This window comes from Fusarium solani, assembly GCF_023522795.1.
Source record: "Fusarium solani strain SB1 chromosome Unknown bctg00000009, whole genome shotgun sequence".
In the NCBI taxonomy this organism is placed as follows: domain Eukaryota; kingdom Fungi; phylum Ascomycota; class Sordariomycetes; order Hypocreales; family Nectriaceae; genus Fusarium; species Fusarium solani.
Window position 1 is genome coordinate 2,783,609 of NW_027072144.1, and position 27,533 is coordinate 2,811,141.

Here is a 27,533-nt window from a genome sequence, read left to right on the forward strand (position 1 = left end):
AAGCACTGTTGCTCCGGTGAGTGGTAACGACTTCGTCTATCTTGTCGAAGGATTTTCTGTCATCTTCTCTTTCTTTCTTTCTTTCTTTCTTTCTTTCTTTCTTTCTTTCTTTCTTTCTTTCTTTCTTTCTTCTTTCTTCTTTCCTCAGCTCGGATGTAAAAATGCATGAGGACTATATAGCTGTAATTTACACTATTAGAATCCATCACAGACGCGCTGTGATGCTCATTGCTCGGCTTATACTTTATATGGCTTTGTGGCCCTCTGTGCCTTCTTACTCGTCCCTTGACTGTTGCTCTCAATCTCTTGCAAAGCACGACGCTTCCTTGGTCTAAATTCGGTGGCCTTTGCCGCCTTGGCTTCCGAACATGCAGCTCGTAGGAGGTCTACTACTTCAGTTGCATAAGTCTCCCGAGCGGCCCAAATAGTACCAACTAGCAGCCCTAGCGTGTCAACAGTATCGATGGAAGACGCTGCTTGTGATAGCTTGCGTAATACAGTATCGGGGAGCACTAAATCCTCTCCGCCCCGAGACAATACAGAGGACCACCGTTGGGCAGCCTCTTTCCTCCACTTCAACAGAGCGGCTCTTGCAGCAGCAACGATATGCTTCTGTGATACCATCGTATTCGGTAGGCCTCGTGCAACTCTGACTTGTAAGGACGGTGGATCTCCTCGACAAAGAGCGCAGCAAGACTGTGGGCCGGAAGGGTGCAAGTATGAAGCAGTATCTTCGAAGAACTGGAGGATACTCTTTCTGTTGCAGTGCTTGCTGTTGATCACGTCACTCAGTTCCTGAGATAGAGATCGATTGCGCGCCATGCTTGACTGTAAAGCTCCTTGAGATCCCTTCTCGGGCATCGCCACTTCGAAGCACCAAGGTTCCACGAGCCAGATGAACTCTCCTGTGATACCAGCACCTCTGGCTGCCCGACCTGCCCGCTGCCACAGAGAGCATAGTGTGGCCGGTTGTCTCCACTGTACCACGAGTTGGATATCTGGATTGTTGATGCCCATTCCCATGGCATCAGTAGCCATGATAATGCGATGCCTGGAGCTCTCCCGGGCAGTTTCTCTGTCAGGCTTCGCAAATTCCCTCGAGATGCTCTCTTTATCGAAGGTTGCGAGCTCGGCGTGATACGGCTGGATCGCGTTCGATGCAGCCGTCTTTGAGCAACCAGTGTTGATTAGTGCTACAGTTAATAACGCTGCGGCAGCCTCAAGAGTCGCAATGGAGTCGAAATACACCACTGTCTTGCGGATTTTCATGCACCATGTCCGGCTGTCCACTCCCTGAAGGACCTGGCTGCTCCGTGGCTCTCGTGCGGCGAGGGATATAAGCTGCGTTGCACTGTGCATGTCGCCAACTGCTATTGCTGCTCGCGCTTGGTTTTCGCAGTCCTGGGCAACTGCATCCTTTATGGCCTTCCTCACTGGCTGAATGAGGAACTCAAGGTCTCGGAACGTGGTAAGCGGATGTGCCATCCGCTTCACATCAATGAAGATGTCCGGGCGATCAACAGAGTTGCGCTGGATGAAGACCTTCGAATCAAAACCACACAACTCCTTCACTTTGGCTAGTGTTTGAGGATCAAGTGTTGCAGAACATGCTAGCCATGGCACCGTTCCGCGAATGAAGCTTCTCAGTACAACTAGTTGACTGTAGTGCATTCGGAATGACACTCCCCACTCCCAAACTACGTGAGCTTCATCTATAGCAACAAGAGCCAGCTTTTGTTGGAACGACGGGTCTCTAAGCACCTTTGTTTTAAAGGTTTCAGACAATGCAAGCTCCGGACCGAGAAGAACTACAGAATCAGAACGTAGTTCGTAGATATCTAAGGCTCTCACTAACCATGGGTGTACACACCTTTCCTGATGCTTTCAAGCAATGCCAGTGAGTTCGTCCCTGCATTGAGTACACATGGACTGCAGCCTGGGACCCTAGATATTGATCTTGCCTAGTTAAGGCGACTCAGATAAGCCGTACTCGTAGTCATGTATCAAGAGCGGATGACTAACCTGATCTTCCTCTAGAAGCGTCAGCGGCATGATCATGAGGCAAATTCCACCAGCCAGGGCTGGAACTGTTTGAAAGACGAGGCTTTTCCCCCAACCCGTCGGTGCAATCAATATCATATCTTTCTGATCAACCACGAGTTTGCGTATCGCCTCTACCTGCCCAACTCGCGGCCGGAAACCCACCAAACCCTCAATCTTAGAAGTCAATTGCGCGTCATCCATATTAGTGGCGGCAATCTCAGCCATGCTGGACGATCCGTCAAATCGGCAGCCTCTCCTGAATATCCGTTTCAATTCGGTTGAGTGAGGAAAGGCGGATGCCTTGAGTCTGGGACTATCCGACTATCGCTATTGCATGAAATCTGGGAGCCGTTGATGTTCGTGTCGGTTTCACAACAGAGGACTGTAGAGTACCAAGTCCAAGGCTGCCCGAAGGTCGTACTAGCTTGGGAGAGCCTCTCTTAATAATGGAGTCTTTGTTGCACAGGAGATGGTGGAGTTGCCGGTCGTTGTCGAGTGAATTAGCTGGCGGATTTTCCGACGCGAAGGCCGTTCGTAGTGATATTGCACAAGAACCGGATCCAATTGAACAAAAACAAGATGAGCAGGTACCTGGTGTTTGTAGGATTTTCGGAAATACTAATTATAATGAAAAGTGTCGAATTGAAGGCGCTATGCCGCGTGGGAGTTGATGGCGTTCACGTCGCGTTTGCAAAGCGGCACTCACTGTACCCATTTTGTATGGTAGATAGTCGCACTCACACCAAAACGCGTCGGAAACCACTCAGGCCCTCTCACAGAAGCACGTGATCTGTGCGCTTAGTGAGCGGGTCTGAGTACCTGAGGTAAGACCGGTCGTGTCTATATGAGGGGCCCAAATGGGCACCTAACCTAGAGGCGGTGCGAGCGGCAGTCAAGTTTGCAATGGCGACGGGAAGACTGAGGTGAAAAGGGAAACAGAACATGCTAAACACTAACACCACAGCTGACTACTAACATTGAACAGCCTCAAGTTGACAGACCATGCTTCAGCTGCTGGGGATAGGATGCTGAACACTTAGAGAAATCGGCCTTCAAGCAGGCCTGTCAAGCAGAGTCAAGCAAGCGGGGCTGGAAAAGAGACGAGCTGGAAGGAAGAGTGGGGCTCTTTTGGGTGGTCTGGAGGAATAGCGGAGAAGCGAAGACAGCTTAGCGTAGCCACCGGCCCTATGAGATCCGTTCTCCCGGGCGTAATAATGTCAAGCTCCGGAGACCCTCGCTTACTGTTGGAGGCAAGGATCACGATGAGAGTGAACGACCACAACTAGCGTCAGGCAACAGCCTGCTGTCTATGAATCGGCAGACTAAACACGGGTATAAGAGACCGACTCTCGTCGCTCCTTTAGATAAGAAATCACACGCTCCTTTTGATCCTCAATCTACACTGATCTTTTGTTCGATATCTGCATTTATGTTTCGGTGCTAGGTTGACAAATAAATACTGATACTGATACTGATACTGAGAGAGCTTACATCCAGAGAAGATGGCCTTCAAATTATTCGCGCTGCATAGATAGATCCAGAAAGAGGGAAAAGAAATAGTAACAAGACTCTTCGTAACATGATAACATCCCTTTCTGTCCGGCGACGCCCATTCCTTCCACCATCTTTTCTCTCCGTACTCATCCTGTCCTACCATCTAGAATTCCAGTTCCCGCCGTGGCCCCTCTGTTCATTGCTCTAAGCCGCCTTGTCACGATGCAAGGCCGTTGCGCTTCCAAGTCCAGTCCTTGAGAAAGGGTGGGTCCACACCCGTCGCAAAAGCCTCGTTACGGGCCTGGATCTGGGCGTTGAGAAGAGCCTGACGGGCTGAAGCACCACAGTTGTGAAGCTGGGGCATACGGTCGATGGCGTCGATGGCGAGACTAAAGCGGTCGGTTTGGTTGCGAATGGCGAGCTCGAGAGGTGTGTTGATGTTGCCCTTCTCCTTGTAGCCCCGAACATGCAGGTTCCTGCTGCCGGGGCGCTTGTATGTAAGGCGGTGCACCATCCAGGGGTAGCTGTGGAAGTTAAAGATGATGGGGGTATCATCGGTGAAGAGGCTGGTCCACTCAGTATCCGAAAGGCCATGGGAGTGGTCACTGGGGTGGATGAGCTTGAAGAGATCGACAACGTTGACGCAGCGGATCTTCAGTTCGGGGAAGTGCTCGAGCAGGAGATCAATAGCCGCAAGCGACTCGTGTGTGCTGACGTCACCGCAGGCTGCCATGACGACATCAGGATCCTGGCCAGCGTCGGTGCTGAACTGAGGCCAGATGCCGATGCCCTTAGTGCAGTGCTCGATAGCGGCGTCCATAGAGAGATACTGAAGATGCTCCTGCTTATCAGAAACGACAACGTTGACATAGTTGACTGAGCGGAGGCAGTGATCCATGACTAAGGTTATATTAAAAGTCTGCAATGATAAGAGGCATGCTTTCAACATACCAGAAAGCAGGCAGTTGCCATCAGGAGGAAGATATATGCGGACGACTTCGGGACTCTTGTTGGTGACGACATCGAGGAAGCCAGGATCCTGATGGGTGAAACCGTTGTGATCCTGACGCCAGACCACAGCAGTCAAAAGGATGTTGAGGGAGGCAACCTTGGCGCGCCACTCAACTTCAAGACACTTTTCGATCCACTTACAGTGCTAGAGATGGTGTAAGAAGAAATTCTCAGCGTAATGAAGTTGTTACATACCTGGTTGACCATCGAGTCAATAACATGGATGAAAGGCTCGTAACTGTTAAGCAGTCCATGGCGACCACTCAGAATATAACCCTCAAGCCAACCCTCGCAAGTGTGCTCAGAGAGCATCTCCATAACACGGCCAGACTTGGCAAGGTTGCCACCGTTCTCATCCTCCTCAAAGTACTCACCCATCCAAACCTTCTTGCCCGCAGCATAAACGCCACCGAGCTTATTGGATTCAGTTTCATCAGGACCGAACAGACGGAAGTTTTTTTGGTTCTCAGCAATGACATCCTTCAAAAAGATAGCCATATTGGCCATGCTGGCGTTCACGACATTTCCGGGGCTATCGACCTTGATGGCATAATCTCTAAAGTCGGGCATCCTCAAAGGCTTCCTCAAAAGACCGCCGTTGGCGACAGGGTTGGCGCTCATTCGTCGGTTGCCTGAAGGAGTGAGAGCACGCAGAGAAGCAAGGGGGCGCCAGACTCATCGAACAGACGTTCAGGCTCGTAGCTTCGCATCCATTCCTCGAGAAGCTTCAGGTGAGCAGAGTTAGTGGCGGGGTCTGTAATGGGGACCTGATGAGCACGCCAGAAACCGGCCAAGTAGTTATTATCGACCTTTCGGGGGGCGGTCCAGCCTTTAGGACTTCGAAGAACAATCATGGGCCAGATGGGACGAAAAGCCTCGCCGCTCTCCCGGGCCTGCTTCTGGAATTTTCTGATCTCGGTCACGCAACGCTCCAGGGTAGCAGCCATAGCCTGGTGCATGGTATCCAGGTCATCACCTTCAACAAAGTATGGCTGCCATCCATAGCCGAGGAAGAGGTTCTCGAGCTCCTTATGGGAAATCCGGGCAAGAATAGTCGGGTTGTTGATCTTGTAGCCGTTGAGGTGAAGAACAGGAAGGACAGCACCATCAACGATGGGGTTGAGGAATTTGTTGCTGTGCCAGGCGGTGGCAAGAGGACCGGTTTCAGCCTCACCATCACCAACCATAGTGAGAGCAACTAGATCGGGGTTATCGTAAACGGTACCGAAGGCGTGTGAGATAGAGTAGCCCAGCTCACCACCCTCGTGAAGTGACCCTGGGGTTTCAGGAGTGGCATGAGAGCCAATGCCTCCGGGAAACGAGAAGCTCTTGAAGAACTTTTGCAAACCCTCAGCGTCGAGTGTCTTGTCCGGAAAGACCTCAGAGTAGACACCCTCGAGATAAGACTGAGACAGAACGGCAGGGGCGCCGTGGCCAGGTCCGGAGATAAAGATGGAATCAAGATCATATTTCTTGATCAAGCGGTTGAAGTGCATATATGTGAAGATTTGACCAGGAGCAGAGCCAAAGTGACCGAGCAACCGAAGCTTGAGATGCTCGGGCTTAAGAGGTTCTCGAAGAAGAGGGTTTTCCTTCAGGTAGATCATACCTAAGGACAAGTAGCAGCTGGCCTTGAAATAGTCATTGGACTGCTCAATCTCCTTCTTGGAGAGCGGGGAGCTCTTGATAGTAGAGCGGGCGGGGCCAAAAGGCCGGATAGACTCGACTTCGGCCATTGGATCAGGTTATAAGAGGCGATGAGTAAAGAGCTGGGAGTGAAATCTTTGGAAAAGAAATGAGGAGAGAAGAGAGCAAAAGAAGGAACTACATGTGCCACAGACTCGAAAGGTTTCTAATATGGGAGACCAGAGGGGTTGCCAAGAAGGAGGGCCGGGAGGGAGGAAGGTAGTTAGAGTATAATGGAGAGTGCGGTGAGAGAAAAGCTGATGGCCTTTACTGCAGGTTGGGTACGGTAAGCAAGGGGTCTAAACAGCGGCCGTTGACGAGATCAGCAGACAGGCTACATTGGAATGAGAGAGCACCAAAGGCAAGAGAGAGGGCAGCTGCTCGCAGCTGAGAGCGTGAATGTAATTGTTCTCCGGCGTGCAATAGTGACGAGCACTGTCCGGCATGGTTTCCTCGCCGAAAACGAAATGGTGGCGTGCGTAGGGTAGCTTTCGAGGGAGCCATAGACGGGGGACGGAAGGGCAAAGACGGGCCGCACAATGGGCAGCAAGGTGCCCAGTATGTAATTGTCAGTAGTCGTCACTTAATTTTTGTCTCAGCGCCGGCGTAAGTAAATGGGTCAATCAGTTTCTTCTAGACCTTGCGAACATGTTGGTGAGGAATAAGCAGAAGCACGGCAACAAGGTGGATGGTCCGCTTGGTGCTGGGTTGGGCGATGGTGGTTGTCAAAAAAGGTGGTCTGATCTTTTGAGAGTCTTTCAAGGCGTGCCAAAGACGAACGCCATAGCCCCATCTCCCACTTTCTCACGGACACTCAGAAAGGCGATTATCGGGTTAATAGCCTCTAGAATGTTTTCGCTAGCATGGTAAAGGGCAACACGTGAGTACGTGCTCGGAGGCTTGTAACTTGGAAGGCGAGGCGGGGTCCGACAAAAGGCAATCTGTAGTGATACAGCGCATGACTGTTGGAAGCGTCAGGGTTGAAGGGTGGCATGTTATCCAGTCGAGCTTTTTGCGTCATTATGACGAAACGAGACGACATATGGGATGCAGGTCGAGATAGGCATCTGACGGGCATCTGACGGGCAAAATGACTAAGTTGGAGACCAGCTGGAGGGCTGCGACGCTCGATGGAGTCAGATGTGTACAGTTTACTGTGGGTGGTTGTTTATGTATGTATGTATGTATATTTTTCGTCCGGGGGGCCGTGAGGCCCCAGAAGTCTCCTAAGGGAGCACAGGACGTGCTGAGCTACGGGAGTCTGCCTATGATCTAACCACACGGTGTCCCCTATCCAGCATATCATCGGCACAGATGGCGCATTGGATCGAGCCTGTTACCCGTCAGCGGGCGGTCCAGGCACGGCTAGTAAATAGTAGCCGCGGGGCAGCTCATGACTAGGATAGTCATGGTGGAGGGTTGTGGTTAAGGATGGCCGCAGCCAGACAGAGAGCGTTGCGGCTCCCTGTCTGGCCAAGCCTATGTAATAGAAAGAGGTGACAAAAGAAGAGAAAGGAGAATAAAGGAGGGGGCAGACGCCACTGCATCTCAGGTCGGCCCCTGTCTAGTAGCGAGGGCAGATCCTATCAAAGAAGGCGCTTGTCTTGGCCAGCTTGACGAACTTATCAAAGTCTTTTCCTAATGCCAGATTCACTGCCGTATTCGGCGATGGAGCGAGCCTCGCTCGCTTCCGTGGCGGTACCTTTCTGCAGTAGAAGATATGGTCAGGTGTTTTGCGTCGATTGCATGAGCAGAGTACTCGTGCTTCAGTATGATTGAACCTCTCGTGATATGCGGCAAAATCCCCGTGAAGGGACCTTGCAGCGAGTAAGTGGTGCAAGACTGTACGCGGGAGCGAGAGCTCCCGCGGGCAGGCTATTGTCGCCTTGAGATTGAATCTCTTATACTGCTCAGGGGAGGCGGAGGGCCACCAGGTTCTGAATGCTTCTTTTGGTTTCTGCCTCGCGATTCTTCGCAGGTAGGCCAGCGTGGGTCGCGCGCCCTCGGGCTCGGGCAGCGAGGATGCTGCTTTTGCTAGCTTATCGGCTTGTTCGTTACCGGGGATTTTGGTGTGACCGGGTACCCAGCGCACTTGAGTGGCCCCATGGGATGCTACTAGGGACTGGAACTCGAGAAAGACTTCCTGGGAGGAGTCTGATGGTGTGCCCCGCAGGCATGTAGCGGCAGCGAGGTTGTCTAGGCAGATGAAGATGTCTCGGGTTGCTGATTCTTGCAAGTGTAGGGCGGCTTTCAAGCCTTCTAATGCCCCTGTGGCTTCGGCATCAAAGACCTCAGCCGGTCCGAGTCGTCCTGATCCATCAAGGATCGGGAGGCTATTTTGGTGGATAGTATAGCCATAGCTGGCGGCTCCATCTGAGGATAGAGAGCCATCTGAGTATACAACCAGGGTGAGCGGGTCGAGTGTCTGGGCCCAATGAAGGAAGGCTCCAGCTGTCTCTTCTTTCGATGCTATCTGCAGCGGCGTCATTTGCTCATCGCTAAAGCGTTGCTGGATGAGCTTTGGTCGTGCGCAGGGTGCGAGAAGCTTATCAGTGCGTCGAAGACGTGTCCTAGAGTTGCCCTCTGGCAGTGCTTGGTATTTTCGTTTAATAAGGTCGTGGTAGGTAGGTTGGCGGGGTAGGCATGTTCGGCTCGCCAGGGGGTGAGCCTCATCAAGCGACTTGAGTCGTGCAGAGAAGCGGAGCCGCCTTGCTTCGAGAAGCTGGGCGACTGGTGGTATTCCGCTTTCCCGGTGGAGGGCGGCGATGGGTGTTGTCTTCCAGACAGGTAGGATGGCTCTCATGGATTGGTTCATGGCCTCGGTCATTCTCTGGATGAGATGCTGGTTGCTCGATGGTACGTCCTTGGATGGTTGGCTCCACCGCGGCCGGCTTGTGCCCGGGTACCACGCCTCGGCGCCGTGGAGCAGCACCGGCTCGACGCATGCTCTGACGGCGCTTCGCACGGCGCTCGGCAGCGGACCGTGTTTCGTGTTGGCGAGTCCCCGCAAGTGGTAGGCCACCGCTTTTGCTTTCGCCGCCCACTTCTCAACGTGGACTCGGAATGATAGTCTGCTGTCAAGCCAAATGCCCAGCCAGCGCAGGGCCGATTCGGGCTGTTTCACGACGTCGCCGTGGCGTATCGCCGGCGAGGACCTAAGTTTGCTGCGAGAGAAGTGCATGACTTCGGTCTTTTCGGGGTCAAAGGAGATACCATTTGCCGTGCCCCAGCGGATCATTTCTTCGATGGACTTGGACGCCGCCGCGGCGGTCTCGTCTACCGTGTCGCCTGTGACCAGGATGGCTGTGTCGTCTGCGTAGCCGAAGCGGCTTTGGGGGTTGCTTAGACGGTAGATGGGCTCCGTGTAGAGCAGAAACAGTATCGGCGATACCGGCGACCCCTGAGGGAGGCCACACTGGAGGGGAGAGGAGGCGGTGACGGTGTCTTGGTACCTGACACGGGCAGATCGGCCGCCCATGAAAGATCCAGCCCATCTGGCCAGATGATCGGGCCAGCCTTGTTCGCGTAGGCGCAGAACCAGCCTGTTGCGCATGACGGTGTCGAACGCACCTTGGATGTCCATCGTGACCAATGTGGCCACCTTGTTGCGTGCGAATGCCTCTTCGATGTCGTGGATCAAGGCAGTCACTAGGTCCGTTGCAGACCTCTTCGGAAGTGCCCCGGCCTGTTGCGGGTGGAGGACCTGGTAGTGGATGGCAGCCCATGCTAGCCGGCGTGCAATTAGTCGTTCTAGCCCTTTGCCGAGGCAGGAGAGCAGTGAGATGGGCCGCCACGCCCGCGGCTTCGTGAGGTCCCTTCGTCCCGGCTTCGCAATCATGACCACCTCCGCCTCCCTAAATGGTTCTGGGTGATGGCCTATAGTGAGGCATGCCTGAAATAGGCGGCGGACGTGCGTCCCGATGATATGCCACACGGCCTCGAGGAGTTTGACTGTGATGTTGTCTGTTCCTGGGGAAGTGTTTCCCGTATGGAGGGTCGCGTACTGCGCCTCTTCCAGGGAGATTTCTAGTGGGAATGGTATCGATCTAGGAGGGTGCACCTCGATCCAGGGGTCCTGGATATCGTCTTCTGCGGTTCGTCGCTCTAACGCAGCCCTGCGGAGTGCGTTTGCCTTGTCTATCTGGGTTTCGTAAACGACGTCGCCAACCTGCAGTGGTGGTGGTTGGAAGGCCCCTGGGGACTTTAGCCATCGCACTGCTTTGAAGACAGAGCTACTATCCGAGAAGCTGTCGATGAGGTTCCGCCAGTAGAGTCTTTTTGCTCGGCGGACGACACGGTGGAAGTCTCGTTTGGCAAATTGGACTTCTTGGTTAAACCCGAGGGGGTAGAGTCTTCTTATGGCGCGAAATTCGGTTGCGGCGCTGGCGCATTCTTCGGTCCACCAGGGTGCAGTACGCGCTCCCTTCCGCGAAGGTCGGCCGGCCGCTCTTGCCGCCGATGTTAGGAGGTTCACAAGCCTCGAGGCGAGCTCGTCAAGCTCTGATGGGGACGAGTCTGCGAGGGGGATTTGTGCAGCTCCGAGTTCTACGATTTCGACAAAGCGTTTGAGCTCGTCATCTGTTGTCACGCGTATCCGGCCTAGTTGCATCGGGACCGGTTTTATATCGGGGAGGGTGAGTTTGAGTGTGAAGTGATCAGAGCTGGTCGCGAGATGGTCCTCGATTGCGGCTTCAGCCAGTGGTATATTGGTAAAGGCGAGGTCGATGGTGTTTCCATGTGGGTTTGTCGGGATATCTGGGGTATTCAGTAGGCTTAGGTCGTTTTCCGAGGCCCAGGAGGCGATGTCTTGTCCCCGGTTGGTAGTCTGCCCGGTCTGCCAGGTATGATGTCTGGCGTTGAAGTCGCCAGCAACGAGACAGCGCTCCGGCACAGGCCATCGTAGCAGATTGTTCAGGGCGTCTTTCTCGTCGCTCTGGCGGTAGAAGTTGACCATGGTCACTTCGTTGACCCTGAGCCAAAGAGTGTCTCGGGTCTGAAAGGGCCGGATCTGGTCCGCTAGGAGCCTTGGGTCCCGTCGGACATACGTCATAACTCTGGGCCGAGTGTCGTTGCTGTTCCATGTGTCGACTGGCGCGAATGTGTCGTACGCCGGGTGTGTTTTGGTGATGCATTGCGAGCTTGTGAAGGCCGTCCATGGTTCCTGTAGGAGGACGACGTCGTATCGTTCGGAATCGGCTAATGCCAGGGCGCAGTCGTGGGCCGGGGGGATCTTACCGACGTTAGCCTGAAAGATCCTGAGTGGCTGTCTATCCTTCTTTAGTGTTTGCTGATATCTATTCCTGGTCATGAGGACGGGTGATAAGGACTATGCGGCGTTTCCTTGGTGAGCCAGGTCTGGGATGCTCCGGTTCCTCCTCTACTTCGGAGGTTGTAGCCACCATTATGCATGAGGGCGCTCTTGATGCGGTTGGGCTAGATGCGTGAGCGTCCAGCTGTTCTTGCGGTGTATTGGTGTCGCGTTGCGGTTCTGGGTTGCGCTGACGGTATGTCTCGGCACCTATCGTCCGGATATGTTCTCTTTGCTCCCTATTTAGTCGGCGGAAGACGCCGTGCACTTTCCTTGGTCGAGCCGGACACTTGTGGAAGTTGGCCCGGTGGGGGCCCGAGCAGTTGGCGCACTGCTCTGCTGCGACACAGTCATCCAGGGCGTGGCCCGTCTTGCCGCATCGTTGACAGCGAGGCTGTCTATGGCACATCCGGATGGGATGGTAGTCCCAGCATGTTTCGCACTGTCTGGGGCGGTCGGTCTTGTCGAAAAATCTAGCCGGACGGCTGCCAAAGACAGACCAATATTTCCTGATTGGCTTTAGGAAAGACACAAGCAGGGTCTTGGTCAAGGGGTCTTCCGAGGCCTGTCGCGAGAGGCGCACGTCGACGGGCTTGACCCCGTCTGGATCTCTATCTCATCGCTGACAATACTGTCAACGTCAACCTCCTTGCCGTGGAAGTCAGTCAGTCTTCGGGGAAAGTCCGAGATCACATAGGTGAACCATGTCTTGTTAGTCTCTATGGCCGTGGCGCCCAGGTCCGCCGCCCACTCGGACTGCTTCTCTACGAGGTAGTCGCGGGTCTCAGGGTCGGCAGTCTGGACGGCCCATCCCGATCTGACGGGGAATACCTGCCGGATCTTGTTTGAGATGGCGCCGAGTTTTTCGCAGATGTGGGTCCGGATCGCATAGCAACTCTGGGTCCGGGCCGGGGCGCTAGCTTCTAGGCGGATGAAGACGCGGAGGTCCTCGCGGGGTGGGGCGATAGTCGCCGGTCGTCCCTGGCGACGCGGGGCGTCGAATTGTTGTCGATGTTGTTGTTGTCGTTGGCGTTGGGGAGGCAGATGGCCGGGATCAGCCGCAGGAGGTGAGGTAGCGGCGCTGCTGTACGTAGGCTTGGGGGTTGGTCCAGCACCGGAGAGCTCGCGGCTCCAGGAGTCTAGAAAGCTGTTGGCGAATTGTTGGGCGAATTGTCGTTCCGGTCCAGTGGTGAATTGTTGCGCAGCTTCTTCGAACTTGGCACAGAAAGCCTGGAAGACCGTCAGTTTGGCGTTATACTCCTCTACACGTTCGTGTGCGAGCCTATTGGCTGACTCGATAATAGAGACCGGTCGTTGTCCAGGAGGTGATGAGGGGGGTCAGGGCGAGCTCCTTCCGTAGCTGCGGCAGTGGTGGTGGTGGCATTAAGTGGCGAGGACGGCGTTTGAGCCATGCGCCGGGGATCGGGTGAGACGCCAATTGGGCCGTTCACGATCGCGGGGCTGTTCTGCAAGAGAGCTGCACGGGCTCCTCGGTTCAGGTTGGCGGGGGTGTGGATACCCAGGTCAAAGGGATCCGGAGCAGCGGGCGGGTTCGTCGTAGACGATGCCATCGCCGCCGCGTGCGGCTGCGCAACGCGCAGGTTGGGACGTTTGGTGTGCGATTGTTAAGGACTAAGGTGTAGATAAGGCTACTTTCTTAACACTTGCATGCCAAGAAAGTGTGATTACAAGGGAAGGTTGCCGGAGTCGGAGCATATAGATGATTCGGTAGTTCTAGGGTAACCGCTCTCTGTGCAAGGGATATCAGATATATCAGATGTATAGACGCTTGTATCTGAATTGATTGATCTAATGAAATTCCATATCTGATTTGAATTGATTGATCTGATTGATATATCTGATTGTTAATCTGATCTGACGGCGGCCCTGCTCACTCGTTTATCAAGTACGTTCGTTACAGTAAGAAACAGGCTCTGATTAATCCACTCATCTGCATCAGTACAGGGAAGTGTCAAAAATCCGTCCTAGGAGACTTAAATCATCAAGGCTCCCTAAACTCATAACCATGCTCAACGGGTAGCGCAACGGCATTTCCTGTCTCAATGTTATCGTTCGAGTTGATCAAGAACCGTCGTTGCTTAACAAACTTTGGCCAAGTGTTGGTCCAGACAAAGTACTTGATGCTTGCTTCAGCGTTATCAAAAATGCTGGCATCAAAGCCGTCGGGGATGTCATCCCAGCAGACGGTCTTGTCTTCCATTCCGTCTGTCTCGTTGATCGACCTGGTCACGATACCGGTCTGAGAACCGTGAGGTGATGCGGAAGACGTCTTGGGCTTGGTGATCATGGCGAAGGAGTCAGCGGGTGTAGCGGGATCAACACCGTGCTGATAGGGAGTGCGGGCGGACGGCTCGAAAATAAGCTCGAGCCTGTTGAGATCTTGTGAGGAAAGGTGGATTTGAAACTTGGCATAGCGGGAGCTAATAAAGTCGGAGTAGATTTGGACAGCGCTGTTAAATCGTTCGCGGATAAGTTTTTGGACCTCGATAACTTTGAACTCATCCGAGTTACGAAGCGCCGGAGGAAACGAAGACTTCCAGTCAGCGACGGCTCCTAGGAAGGCAATATTCTCTCCAGAGAGATCCCGGAGGGCAGAGAACTGCTGGAGTGGCCCCGGATTTCGCCAGAGAACGCACTCGAGAGCTTCCATAGTGAGGATAATCTCGTTGGGGTTGCTCTTGGTAGGGCCATCCTTGGGCCATGCGCTTAGTGATGAGCTTGCCTCTTTCAGTTGCCATTGAACGATCGAGCTAAGATGTTCTTGGCGTAAAGTCTGGTATCTAATAACCTCCCAGCAGGGTAGGAAAATAGTGAAGATCTCGAGCATCATGATAGAGATGGCAATCCTTAAATCGAATGAGCTCGATATTCCGGCAAAAAGCGAATATCGGGATAACATACCATTGAGGCGGAGCCCAGATGTGATTAATCGACGACATAGCAGGGAGATATAGAGCAATAAGCCACATAGGGGTAGCATGAAGACTACGTAGTAGTTAGCGTCTAATCGGGCCAAGTAATGTCAAGGGGTGCTAACCTCGATAGGCAGCAAGCAATAGTTTGGGTCCTCCACCCTTGTGTATCATTGATTCCACGTGCGCGCCAGAGAGTATAGGGAGCGACAACCCATGTCCAGAAGAATTGCCAAAAGATAGACGGCCACCTAGAAAAATGCGTTAGAGCTCAGGCTAGTAAGAGGAAATCGTCGGCATGACCATTCCCAGCCTCTCCTTATCTGCGACTTCTGAACGTCCTCAGTTCTAGAAATCTCAGTGCCAAAAATGCCGAAAGAGGGATGAAACTTTCGCGAAATGAGGTACATAAAGAGCGTAAGCAAAACCTTGCTGAATTAGTGATTGTAACGAGAACACCATGCTGCAAGTTGTGTCACCTGAAAACCCATGCCTGCGCCCACAAGTAGTAGAATCTTTCTAGTATAGTCGAGAGGGTGGAAGTGGGAAATGAGGGAACTCGTGTTCCCACCCTTGCTCCGAATCGAGGCAGCATCTGAAGTGAGGAGTTCCTTCTGGACTTCAGCAATAACGAGAAATCGGGAATTAGAGATGTGGAACAGAGCGATACCACAGGGGAGGTAGATGCTCATTATCCAGTACTCAACCTGGGGTGAAGTCAGAAGAAAATGACCGGCCTGGACAGTGCCCCAATAGAGATGGAGCAAGGTGATAGCAAGGAATGATAGCGGTAGACCTCGTATCTTAAGGATAGGCATGTCACGACGACGCCATAGAAATATCATGCCGCCCGCAACGATAAAGGTCCAGGAGAGGGAAAATGCTATCCAGAAGATTCCAAGGCCATCAAGGTTGACCTGAGGCTGGGCCTCAGACTCCGTCGAGCCCGTCACCGCCATGTTTGGGAGCGAAGGAAATGGGAAAGTGGGAACCGAATAGACAAGGTTTCTCAGGAAAGGGGATATGTAGATAGATGGAAGCTATAGGGGAATAAGGTCTCCGCAACAGGGAATCCTAGAAGCGGAACCAGGAGTTACGATATGAATATGTATTGTTGGTGATGAAGTCCTAGAGGCTTTCTGAGAAGCCTCAACACCACCATCACACCACGGATGAGCAAAGGATCTAGCCACCATCCATGAGGAGAGCCTCGTGGGCGACAACCCCTGATCCCGGCATCTGCAAATGCATTATTCCTGTCAGGAGCCCGATCACTGGGGGCCTCGTCGCTCGAGGCTCTCCCGATGACATTGACCCCGAATTTTTTCGAAGTAGGGCTGTCCCGGAGAGATCCGGTCCCCCGATTTATCATCCATTGGTCACAGAAGTTTAAGCGCGTTAGCATGTTTGCCGGCAGCGGGCCCTAGCTTCCCCAGACGCTCAGTTGGGGTCTTATCCCTAGCCCCTGTCCCGCCCGTGATATTGCCCTTCCAGTGGCGGAGGGGCTCGGATTGACATCTGCGGTGAAAGGCTAACCCTTGACCGGCCGTGGCACTTGATGATGTAATGCTGAGAGCAGATAGCTATCGACACCCATGGTTTCCCAGAAGACTTAACGCGGGCTCTGTTTATGGATGGAGGGGTTGGCCCCTCCAAAAATGTTTCAGACGAACAAGGATCCCGGCCTCACAAATGACGACAGAATAAACCTGAGGAACGCTGCTGATAGAATCCCCGGCCTCGCGGATTGAGAGGCAGCTCGCGAGCTCCACATATGGCACACTTGGACACAAACATGCGGTCACTAACGGCATTTTTCAAGGCGAACGAAGATAAGGGCTGCAAGCGGGTCCCCTCCTCTTTCATTACTATTGAGACTCCTCAATGCTGTTTGGTGGCGGAAGATCAGAGCTATGGCATATCCGGATGGCTCAAAGGGGCAACTTTGGCTGACAGGAGAAGGGTACAGAGTCACCCTCAGTTGTCACATAAGCTATCTTAGAACAGGAGCCTGTTTAAAGAAAGATAAGTTTCACCGTCATTCTCCATGCATGGTGCTATTGGAAAGGCCTCGACGCTACTTCCACTAGACAAACACACATGATATGGAAAGCACGCCAAACGATCTTTTTGTGTAACCTCTTCCTTTTTCTTTGCCGGTGTCTTTAGCCTTATGGAGTACGGAGTACCCCTAGGACGGATGATTGCCAAAGCCCCCGCAGGAGATGCTGGTCGAAGACGGTAGCTCAGACGCTAACTCTCATTCTAGCCCAGAATGAAGGGGGGCCGATTTTCAGTTGGGGCTTCGGGCACGGACCCATCACGTCTTCACCCACGAAGCCCGGTCTTAACACTGGCCCACCCTGACAATGCGTCCCGCTACTTTGGGCAACGTTAAGCAGGAGAGGTTCTGATGGCTCCGCTTTGTCAATGTGGCTATATGTTGGTGGGAAAGATCCGTAGCCTCGTCCTGACCAAGGGCCGTCCTCACTTCCAGAGCTGTGGCCGCGGGTAGGAACCGGCCCGCCAATGTTGTGAGTGGGTTTTATTGTCCACATTGGATAATGCATAGAGGGTGAAGGACGAAGTTTTGCAGGGCTTTGAAAGGACCAGATATAATGGACGTTGACCCTTTGCAAGTCCAAAACATGTTGCATTGAGAGGCTGAGCGACGGGGGCAACAAGGCCACTGCAGGGGCAAGGGCAACATGTATCTTCCCTTCGCTCTGCGTCAGTTCACGAAATTCAGGGTCAACGCGCAAAAGCAGGCTCTATGTCTCTGCGAAAAGCGACGTGTCATATGCGAACGTGGTGATTAAACTTGTATGCATTTCCTACTTCGCCGAGACTCTCTGGTTTGGTCCTCATCCGGAGTTCGATTTCGAAAGTGCGGGAGACCTGGACAAAGAGAAATAGACGCCTTGTCAGACAACTAGCTCCACAGGGATCATTGATGGCACCAGTCAATTGATGAGAATTATCTGAAGAACAAAAGAAATTGAACAGCCATGTGTTCAGGCAGAGCTATTTAAGCTCATGTCGTTAGGATTAAAATCCTTAATGCGACAAGTTGGATGTGAAACCGGATACACGACCCCAAAGTACGGGCCGCGTTTCATATCCAGTCGCACGAACCTAGTGGTGATATGCGACACGCCTTTATCACCGAATTAACCCCATTGCGTCTATCCTTTCGTCAGACGATTCAGCTCGCTCAGCTTATACACATATCGAGAACTTCTCCGCCGCTGCCCTTGGCCTGTACTACGAAAAAGTCCGTCTCATAGACACCAGGGGGATGCCGAGGGGTGGTCTCAGACGTCTTTGTGTGACAGTCCCACGCCGCCGTTCGTCACGCCCTAACCGGACCGGCGCCTACCACATGTTGATACATCATACGCGCAATCCCTGCGAGGGATTGACTTGGCCAACCACCTGTAAAACCTTAGTCACCTATAAGGGTAGGTCCCTCACCCCTGACCACTGACCTAGCGGCAGGTAAATAGGGAAGGAAAATCAAATTAGTATCCTGTAGGTCTCAGTCCTGCTGCCACCTGTTGGTTTCACATTGCTTTTGACATTCCTCACCCCCACATCCCTCAAACAACCGGAGGGACCTCCGCGATGGCGCCTTGGTATCTTTCCTCGCCCCGTTTTAATCCCGCATTAATTCTGCTCCCGCCGCGAAAGGGGCTACGCCTACGAAAAGAAGGCCGCTCACGCCGAGTTCACCAACGTTTGCACGTATCGCTGGGACTCATGGGCGAGGTAGTTCTGCATGAGAGCGCAGTTGCACCCCGACTGCTGTAGAATTTCCATCTTGAGCTCATACACCTCGAGGGTTAAGTCGGCCACGCAAGTGGAAAGATCGCCATGGATGCGCTCTAGGTCCTGCTTGCTAGACTCAAGTCTCGATATATTGTCCCTCTTTTTGACCCGGAACTTGGTGGATGCGATTCGGTTCTGTTCTTGTTTCCTTTTGACCTGGTCGTTATGCTGTTGGGTTGATGGATCGCCGTTGTTGCTAGCACTTCTCTTGCGGCTAATAGTTGATTGTCTCGTCTTCTTCTTTGGCCGTGGATTAAGGTTTCCGTTACCTAACCAGCTTCGTCTAGCGCATTTGCGGGTCGAAAGATCGCTAGAGTCACAATTCCGCTCCGGACTCGGATTCTTTGCTGTTGAGAGCGAGTACCAGTAGCCCTGTGGAGGAGGCAATTCCTTGGCAACGATATGCCTAGAAACTGAAGCTGGATCCGCGTACTCCATAGTAGGATCAAGGGCATTCCACCAATTGGTAGAGTCGGTCACGGGACTGATATAATTCCAACCGTCTGTCGACTCGGCACCATAGCCATAAGCGAAGCCTTTGAGTAGAGGACTAGTCTGCGTGTAGACGCCGTTTGCCGTGCTGCTCCCATCTCCTGATGTATCGAGCGGGTTGACTGGTCCCACGGCCCTCATTGCTCCCATGGGAGAGGTTGGAAAATGTTTGCTGTCCCGAAAGGTGAGTCGTCTTCCATGGGACCCAGAACACCTAGAGCCCTGTCATCTATCAGATAGAGAGGGATCAAAAGGTATATCTCTTGCAAGAGGTTCAATCAATGGCCAAAGCACTGGAAAGAGCAGCTAAAGAACGGCTTTAACTATTGTAGCGTGTTAAATAGATCGGTGGCTATGATTCTGTACGAGTGATGGTGGATTTGAGTTGATGGAGAATGGTGTAATGGAAGCTCGGAATCATCGGAGGTGGAAGATTATATACTGGTTCTTATGAGTCGTTGCAACCGAAACGACGCGTGTTCTAGAACATAGTTACGAAGCTAGGAGTGGGAGCAACCGGCAAGAGAGCTCATTTAGCTGCTCATACATACCAGGACTCAAAGAGTGGCAGGAAGGGTGAGGTTAAAGGATATCAAAGCGCTTGGATAAGGAGAGGCCGTGGCTGAGTCACAAGCACCTCTAAACACCAGACTCACAGCAAGTTTAGAAAACCGTGGCTTGGCCTTAGAACCCAGGTTGCTCGACCTAGCGTCTTTTCTGAGGGCCATCGCCTGTCACAGTCTGGCTCGCCATTTGCCCAGAGGGATGGTGCCAGAAGAATGACGGCGGTGGAATGACATCTCGATCATCCACACTGGCAAGAGACCGGTCAGACCTGGTATCTGTGCGCTCGCTCGTGCAGACTGAAGCTGCATACACCGGTTTCTCACTAGTATAGGGAGGGGATAGTTTTGACCAGGGGATCGGAGATCCTGGCATGGGTACCAAGTCATAAATCTTGGAGATGTTCCGAGGATGAAGAGCCAGCCCTATTGGACAGCCAAGTTCGAAGCATGCATGCAGACCGCCCAATTGGGCAGTTGAAATGGAGTAGATGGAGGGTTGTTATAGATGGTTTGGGATAGCCCAAGGGGGTTAATATATACGCATGGTACTAGGATGAGGCGATGAGATGGGGCAAGAGGAAACAACCGCGATGATCAAAGTATACCCGTCTTGTTTGCTTACAAAATGTCAGGTATTTTTATGATCAATGTTTATCAGAGGGACAGAATTGGATCCTGGATCTCATGGTTCGTCGGATCAAGTGCTGCCTCACACTGCTAATTACAATTGTGACCGAGGTTGCGACCGACGGCTTCCTCTTAACTGTTCTTAACTAGACCTCTGGGCGACGGTAAATCTAAGCTATTCGAGAAGTTAGCCCTTTTTATTGAGAAATGTGCAAGCGAAGCTGTACGGCCACAACGAGGGTATTGCATTTGGGGTGGGGTGGCCACAGACTTTTGTCATGTTACTGTACCGACGGGCAAACCATAGCCATGGTCGAGGCCATTGGCGTGGTGGCCGAACTAGCCCAGAGCCAGGGCGAGAGCCTCACCTCAGATCAGTGCAAGAGTTTGAGGAAGTTTGACGATAAGTGCTTGGTATTTTTGGTTTCCTTCCTGGACCACAAGCTATATGGAAATATTTATGATAGCATCGTGGTTGGCTTTCTTGCGGCAATGAGGATCCGTCCATCTACCATGCAGTACCCACCTGCCGTACAGCCAAAAATTTTCTCCCCATACAAAATGCAATTTTTAACCTCATGGGGAAAATTCACCAAAAATAGTAAAAATAAATTGTTTCTATATTTCAGATGAGAATCGAGTGGATTTTAATATTTTCTTGTCTTTTAACTTCACGGCCTGCGCGGGTGTGTATGATAGGTAACTCTTTCGCCTCCGAATTTGAACTTTCATCATCCTCCATCCCTCCCACCTCGATCACAGCTTCAACAGCCTCTGCCTCTTCAACTGCTTGGTTTAGCTCGGAAATAGTTTCATTAGCCACTGGAGCCTCGGCTATTGTCATGAACTTCTTGTTGGGATTGGGTATGGCTTTCCTCTTCTTGCCTCTACACAGCCGGCCGACTTCCTCCTCCAGACTGGTGATTCTTGCGCTGCGGGAAGCTATCTTTGACTCCTGGGCCCTAAACCCATTTGGTATCACAGAATACCGTCTTTTATTTGAAGGGGTCTTGTTCTTTCCTAGATCTCTGATATGACGGCTGGTCTTTGCCGTATTATCAGAGTCGAGTTGCCCGTCTCTGAGACCCTCTGATGCAGGCGTAGTTTCTTTCTTGTCTGATTGAATCTCCGGATGCATGAGTGCTTTCCGTCGTGAAATTGGCCAATTTCCAGCTACCCCCCAGCCTGAAAGGATGTTTTTCTTAGTCATACCCACTTCCCTAGCTTTGGCATAAGCCTTGATGAACTTGACCTTATCCACCGGTGCAGAATCAGTTAGACTTGACAAATTTTAGTTTTCTTTACGATATGCAGACAGGGAGGCATTAAAAACGCCATCATCGAGCGGCTGTAGGCCATGGGAGCAATGAGACAGCAGGTAATAACAATGCACGTTGTTCAAAAAACACGTAGCCATCCACTCATCCTGGATTTTGAATCGGCGACGTTCATGATTTAAGCTAGCTAGATATCCATAGATACGTTGCTTCCATGGCTACCTAATATGATAAGCCTGGCATCAGACTCGTCTTCTGGCTGTGTTTGAGGTAGATAGGCCTCCTTGAGCCACTCGACAGCGATATTACTGTCCAGCCCTTCTCAGTGACATAATACCAGTCAGCTATCTTCTTGAACTTATTGATAAAGCACTATTTCTGAAGATCTTTTCCTTTGAAAATAATCCCTGGTTTTAGAAGGCGGCCATCTGCAGTCACGGCTTCGATAAAGCTAGTCTAAGCGCGTGACTGAGAGCCTTTGAGGAAGGCCTTCCTCTTGGGATCGCTACTTCCGATAGCCAAGGAATCTAGGCCTAGATTCGGAATGGATTAGTGAGTTTTACGACAAAAATGGTAAATACTCACCAAATCCAGCCATAATACCGCCCTCATCAACATTAACAGTGTTCTCAGGCTTGATCCAGCCATACTCGCTCTCCCGGATATCAAAGTACTTGACGGCCATTAGGGTAAAAGAATTGAATCTCGCAGCCTCCTGACGTTTTATTACCTTCGCCTTGATCTTTGGACGACATTTTATCAACCTGGCTAGCTAGTGTACACCGATAGGCCTTTCCCGGCCTTGTTGCCTCAAGAGGGTAGCGCGAACTTGACTGCGAGAAGGGGCATAGCCCAAGGTCTCTTGTCTCAGTATCCATATAGCTAATCTGACCTCCTGAGACTTGGATAGTTGCTGGGCAGGCTAGTTGACCTCGGACTTTGATGGTAGGCCTCTTAATCAATCAGAGAGAGTGGTCGGAGGTATGCCATGCTTCTGGGCGGCCTGGTTCTGCGAGAGGCCATTATCTGTGACATCCAATATGGCTTCAATAATATCATTCTCTGTATAAGACGTCTGAGACATTTTCGAGGCGATTAGGGAAGGCTAGCGTAGATAGAAATTCGACGAAGCTTCGGGGAGGCTGGGTGATGAGGGAGGCATTTTGAGACAATTTACATGTGTCATGCGACCATACCGCTTATGCGATCAAAAAAAAACAAGGTAGGAATATCAAACGCAATAAAATTCCCAATAAAATAGACATTGTTCAATGGCAGTAGCTTCAATTTTGGCCAAGCACCGTGCAAGTGAAAGTGAACATTTTGTGTGGGGAATTTGTATTTTTGCTGCACGGTAGGTGGGTAAGTACGACGGGTGGGTTACTGCGTGGTATTGAAGCCATGACACAAAGCCTCAGCGGCGCAGCCCTCATTTGGAGGGCTATCTTACCAACGGCGTCAACAAGCCCTCCCTAAACTTCATATTGAACCATCTGCCCGAATTGGGCCAGTGGTTATACGACCTCATCAAACCTGGGAGCGTCTTGGGTAGATTTCCGGTCACTGACAGTACGACCAAAACCCCAGATGCTGAGTTCCCAGGCATGGACAATCCGTACAATGAACTCGCCTTACAGCTACCGGAGAACAGAAACGCTGTGGTTTGCCAAGCACAGAGAGTGGCTTTGACCATTGTTGCCATTCTGAAGATGGGCAGAGGCAAAATGCCAAACAGGCTCGACGACGTTCAACTAAACGCCAGTCTACCCAGCGACTTTGAGTATACAACAGAAGCGACGGCATCCTCTGGGACTTTATCGAGTGTTGCGGCGAACGCAGGGCCGCTGAGCCAAATACTCTTATCGAAAGCGCACAGAGTAGCAAGGCTGCCCAGAAGGCCCTCGAGCAAGAGCTTAGGGGTGCTCTATGGCCCGCCGCTGGTAAGGTCCCCCACAAAATCGTCATGATCGCGCACTCTCAGGCTTGCCTGGCCTTGCGCCTAGCGCTACAGACGCTGGTAACAGAGATTCCGAAAGGCTCTGCTCAGAGACGAATCATTAAGGAAAGGCTAAGAATATTCACCTTTGGGAACCCAAGTATCGACTGGAAGGCGAAAAATGGGACAGAACACCCTTTGAGCGAATACGTCCACACTACAGAGCATTTTTGCGAACGAGACCGACTTTGTGGCCATGCTAGGCGCTGTGATGCACCGCGACGACTAGGGCTCGGGTCATGACCCAAACTTGGTTTTTTATAGCAAGGCGGGAAAGGCGCATTTATTCGGTATATATTATTCTCTCGGGGTTAATGCTTATTACGGTGGCGAGAATTCATAGGCATTGAAGCCGTGAATGGAATAGAGATAGCTTGAGCGATATGGCCTGGTATGTCATCTGCGAATGCGGCTCACTCCCACGGCTTTACACTTTTACCCTCGTCGTAGCTGCCACCAGCGGGTCTCCACATCTGCCAGAAGGTCATGGGTTGCAACTCCTCGTCAATCTTCCTCCACACCTCGCCAGGGGCTGTCTTTGCCGGTTGCAGTCGGTTAATGTTGACAATAGTGAATCCGTGCTTCTTGTAGACAGGTACACCATACTCGGTGGCATCCAGCCACATCTCAACGCCCATCTCGTCAGCTTTCTGCTTACCCCAGTCCATTATCAAGTCTGCCACGCCCTGACGCTGGAAGTCTAGGTGTGTATAGATGATATTAAGGTCTTGCACCATCAGCAAACTTTCCAAATTACTAAGTAGCGACCAATTTGAAGCTTGATGACAAAGAGGATCGAAAGGAATATCTGGGCCTTGACTTACAAAGTTGCGGTCTTGCCCCGATCTTGCGTCTTGGTGCGTCGAACTGCTCCAAACACTTGCTAACATATTCCCGCGTCTCTCCTTCCGGGTACCAATAGGCTTCAGAATAGCCATCGTGCTTTTCGAAAGGGTTGGTTGGACAGATCTTCCATAGACAAGCGCCAACAATCTTGCCGTTGTCATCAATGACCTTCCCCCAGTAACTCGTTGGATCCGAATTGTACCAGTCTAGCTGGCGAGCTGTACATTCCTTAAGTGACTCTGCTCGGGCAGTAGGGCCGTCGCCATGAACTGGACAGAAGAGGCGGAAGAAACTTTGAAAGGGATTCTCATATGCGGCTCATTGGCACTCGATGACTTCTTCAAAGTCAGTGGCGGTGTCCACCTCGAGCAACTTAAAAAGCATGATGCTGATCTTGTGGGTTGAGACAGGAGCTTGTTGATGCGCAGAATCGCATACGAAGATGGGTTCATTTGAGTCCAGACAGTGCCAAAGTCAACGCATGCCGAGACCCCGAAAGATCGACTGATTACCTCTCAAGCCTCAAAAGTTTCTACCATTTTTTCTCACGGTGCTGGTTCTACAAATGGATTGAGAGGATGCTGTGCCACGCCTGACGGGAATTACCCCTATGCAGTTTCTCCTGCGTCCAAGCACACGGCAGGACGGTGGTTGTGCCTTTTGAACGGAGTATAACCAACGGGAACTGTGTTCTCTGACATCTAACCTTGAACTAAGGTGAGTGAGTTCCTGAGCCAAACTTGAGGGCCGGGGGTTTAGGACCAATCATGAAGGTTACATGGTGCGCGGGCCCTCCCGGATAGTTCTCCGCGGACCGATTGATCGACAGCCGCAAAGGCACGCACGGGGCAATTTGGTGATATCATATCTCATATCTCACATCCTGATCGAATGGAGTGTCAATGCACATGTCACAAGGCTATGAACCCCTTGAAATGTGGGCTCTTATCACTGTGCCTGAACTCAGTCTTGGTGGAGCTTGCCTGTTTTCGGCCAAGCTTGCAGATTGGTGGCGAAGTATCTCCTCCGCACACTTTCTATGCCAAGATACCTTGATTCGAACTGGAAGCTTGGACACCCGTCAACATTACACACTTATGAACTGGTCCTGAGTAATTGAAAGACCAGAAAGTCACAGGCAGGTTTTTTAATTCACCACGGTGCATCATGGAACCACTTAGCTACGTCCTTTCTAGGAGGCTATTCCAGACCTCGGCCGGGTGCCGAACGTGTTCCGTCATTGGTGGCCCGTCGACGGCGGACCGTGCCCCTGTTAGTGTTTTAGGCCCGGGGAGGAGCAAGTGATTGAATCCAGCCGAGTCTCGTTTGCGCCCACAAGGCTCAGCCCAGACACTATCGACAAACTGTGCCAAGCCAAGTAAGTGAAGGCGATTCTGGCAATCTCAACTGCTATCTAGGTCAACAATGCCGCCCTGCCCTCTTCCCGCGCCGCTCCCAAGAAGCGGTTCTGGGATTTTTCACACAATCAACGTTCCCCAATCTCGGGTGTTGAGGCGCTTGACTTTCTTCCTCACCTTTCCTGCGGGCAGCTATCGTTTCTATTTGTTCTCCCCAACCGTCGTGCTTTTCCTTAATCGTTGTGGTTCCCCTCTCCTTTTCGCTCGATTCTTCCGTTACTCCCACCATTGTAACCGTGACAACCGCTGCTTCGCCCGACATGAATCCTACGCAAAAGGTCATCACCGACACCAACAAGTCTCCGCTAGTCCAGGTCTTAACCTTGATGTTCCTTGTCATCGCTCTTCTCGCATGCTCTGTCCGCACGGGAACCAAGATCCGCATGATCAAAACCCTGAGGGCCGATGATATCCTCACCATTGTCGCAAGTGTGAGTAGAGAGTCCTGTCAGCGCGATTCACCTAGCAAAACATCCAACTGCTGTGTGCTCACGCCCGTACCCGCAGGTCCTTGCAATCGGCCAGTCCATCGCTGTGTTCGTAGGATGTGAAAATGGACTGGGGCGGCATTTCAACACGTTGAACTCCCGCGAAATCGACACATTCTTCAAGGTAGATGCGTTGACCGCAACCCGCAGAGTCATGGCCAGGAGCACTGATCGAGTATTGCGACTGTAGAGCCAATACGCGGCCAACACCATGTTCATCACCTCCCTTTTCTGTTGCAAGCTATCAGGTATCGTCGGTCTCCGGATTATGAGCCAGGGAAGCCAGAAATGGACCATTTTTGGCTGTGAGGCTGCCGTCGGCGGATGGGGATTCACTGCGCTCGTTATCAACATCTTCCAGTGCCGACTACCTACGCCGTGGAGGTACGCTGACGACAAAGAATGCATCGACCGAACTGCTTTCTGGACTTATTATTCCATCACAAATATTGCCTCGGACATTGCTATTGTTGTCATCATGTGCGAAAGCGTTCTGAAAATCCAAACATCATGGTCCAAGAAGGCTTTGGTGATGGGTGTTTTTGGCAGCCGTATCCTGTACGTTTTAATCCCGCAATTGAGATAGTTCTATCTAGATTTCGTGCAACAGAAAACACTAACAAAGACGGAAAAGTGTTACACCCGCAATTGCGGTTCAAATCTATTACTCCAACAAGGCTTTTGGTGCCACCGATTTCACTTTCTCGATCTGGAAAGCCACTATTGCTTTACAGCTAGTCCAGTGTCTCTCCATACTCATCGTTTGCATTCCCAGCTTCAAGCCCTTTCTCGACAGCGTGGAATCCGGCCAGATCCGTATGGATGACCTTCGGCGACAGGGCAAGACTAGCACCAACGGCTACCCGAGTGGGAGGCCGGGGTACAGTGGAAACAAGTCAAGCCGGAGCACCCCTCTAGGCACTGGGTCACGGCCGTTCAGGTTGATCGAGGAGCCTGTCACGATTGAACCACAGCATAGCCAAGTATTCGAGTTGGCTGACTTCTCTAAGCCAAACTCACGAGGGGCTGTAAAAACGACGACGGAGCAGCAGGGTGCTGCTTCGGAGGGGCAAAGCCGCCGCACTAGCCACTCAAGTCAGTCTATCCTCGTCCTCCAGACATGGCAAGTGGAAGTGCGGAGCATGCACGAAAGAGCCCTTGGGGAAGATTGAAGAGAATTTCTCTTTCCCCGCTAAAGGAGGCACAGCGCTTTGGATCTCACGCACAGGGAAACATTGTATACCAACGTCGTGAATGGAAATCGATCAAGGGGTCGGACAGCTTGAATCCCCAATCTTGTCAAGAGCGAAATCATCCGGGAAGCTGAGGGCGTGAAGAGGCATCAAGATGATGCGCCACTCTGCAGGGGGCCAAAGCGAGGACCCAACATGTAGATGAGCCATGGCAGGGGTAATTCAATTCATAGGGGAACAGGTTTTGTACATGTTTGCCGCATGTTAGCCACGGGAGTGGTTCGGGATGGCAGCCATTTAAGAGAATGCTTGCATACATCATAGCAC

At 52.0% G+C, this 27,533-nt stretch overlaps 8 protein-coding genes across 8 annotated transcripts; 2 read left to right on the forward strand and 6 right to left on the reverse strand.

Moving 5' to 3' along the window:
• Positions 1-237: 237 nt before the first annotated feature.
• Positions 238-2,268, reverse strand: MRS44_013912 (uncharacterized protein; the record flags this gene model as incomplete). Its single annotated transcript, XM_065617351.1, has 2 exons — positions 238-1,761; positions 2,023-2,268. 2 exons carry the CDS (start codon positions 2,266-2,268, stop codon positions 238-240), a joined length of 1,770 nt encoding a protein of 589 aa, XP_065473423.1.
• Positions 2,269-3,754: 1,486 nt separating this feature from the next.
• On the reverse strand, positions 3,755-6,284 carry MRS44_013913 (uncharacterized protein; the record flags this gene model as incomplete). Its single annotated transcript, XM_065617352.1, has 4 exons — positions 3,755-4,437; positions 4,489-4,693; positions 4,744-5,180; positions 5,237-6,284. 4 exons carry the CDS (start codon positions 6,282-6,284, stop codon positions 3,755-3,757), a joined length of 2,373 nt encoding a protein of 790 aa, XP_065473424.1.
• Positions 6,285-7,798: 1,514 nt separating this feature from the next.
• MRS44_013914 (uncharacterized protein) lies at positions 7,799-13,113 on the reverse strand (the record flags this gene model as incomplete). The annotated part of the gene is made up of 4 exons (XM_065617353.1): positions 7,799-11,501; positions 11,549-11,667; positions 12,170-12,772; positions 12,811-13,113. The coding sequence occupies 4 exons, from the start codon at positions 13,111-13,113 to the stop codon at positions 7,799-7,801; spliced, it is 4,728 nt and encodes a 1,575-aa protein (XP_065473425.1).
• Positions 13,114-13,544: 431 nt separating this feature from the next.
• On the reverse strand, positions 13,545-15,434 carry MRS44_013915 (uncharacterized protein; the record flags this gene model as incomplete). The annotated part of the gene is made up of 4 exons (XM_065617354.1): positions 13,545-14,409; positions 14,465-14,548; positions 14,601-14,726; positions 14,935-15,434. The coding sequence occupies 4 exons, from the start codon at positions 15,432-15,434 to the stop codon at positions 13,545-13,547; spliced, it is 1,575 nt and encodes a 524-aa protein (XP_065473426.1).
• Positions 15,435-18,192: 2,758 nt separating this feature from the next.
• Positions 18,193-18,936, reverse strand: MRS44_013916 (uncharacterized protein; the record flags this gene model as incomplete). The annotated part of the gene is made up of 1 exon (XM_065617355.1): positions 18,193-18,936. One exon carries the CDS (start codon positions 18,934-18,936, stop codon positions 18,193-18,195), a length of 744 nt encoding a protein of 247 aa, XP_065473427.1.
• A 3,600-nt stretch (positions 18,937-22,536) lies between these two features.
• Positions 22,537-23,504, forward strand: MRS44_013917 (uncharacterized protein; the record flags this gene model as incomplete). Its single annotated transcript, XM_065617356.1, has 3 exons — positions 22,537-22,619; positions 22,665-23,045; positions 23,105-23,504. The coding sequence occupies 3 exons, from the start codon at positions 22,537-22,539 to the stop codon at positions 23,502-23,504; spliced, it is 864 nt and encodes a 287-aa protein (XP_065473428.1).
• A 170-nt stretch (positions 23,505-23,674) lies between these two features.
• Positions 23,675-24,559, reverse strand: MRS44_013918 (uncharacterized protein; the record flags this gene model as incomplete). Its single annotated transcript, XM_065617357.1, has 3 exons — positions 23,675-23,961; positions 24,086-24,399; positions 24,546-24,559. The coding sequence occupies 3 exons, from the start codon at positions 24,557-24,559 to the stop codon at positions 23,675-23,677; spliced, it is 615 nt and encodes a 204-aa protein (XP_065473429.1).
• Positions 24,560-25,785: 1,226 nt separating this feature from the next.
• Positions 25,786-27,185, forward strand: MRS44_013919 (uncharacterized protein; the record flags this gene model as incomplete). The annotated part of the gene is made up of 4 exons (XM_065617358.1): positions 25,786-25,956; positions 26,033-26,137; positions 26,204-26,571; positions 26,639-27,185. The coding sequence occupies 4 exons, from the start codon at positions 25,786-25,788 to the stop codon at positions 27,183-27,185; spliced, it is 1,191 nt and encodes a 396-aa protein (XP_065473430.1).
• Between the last annotated feature and the right edge of the window lie 348 nt (positions 27,186-27,533).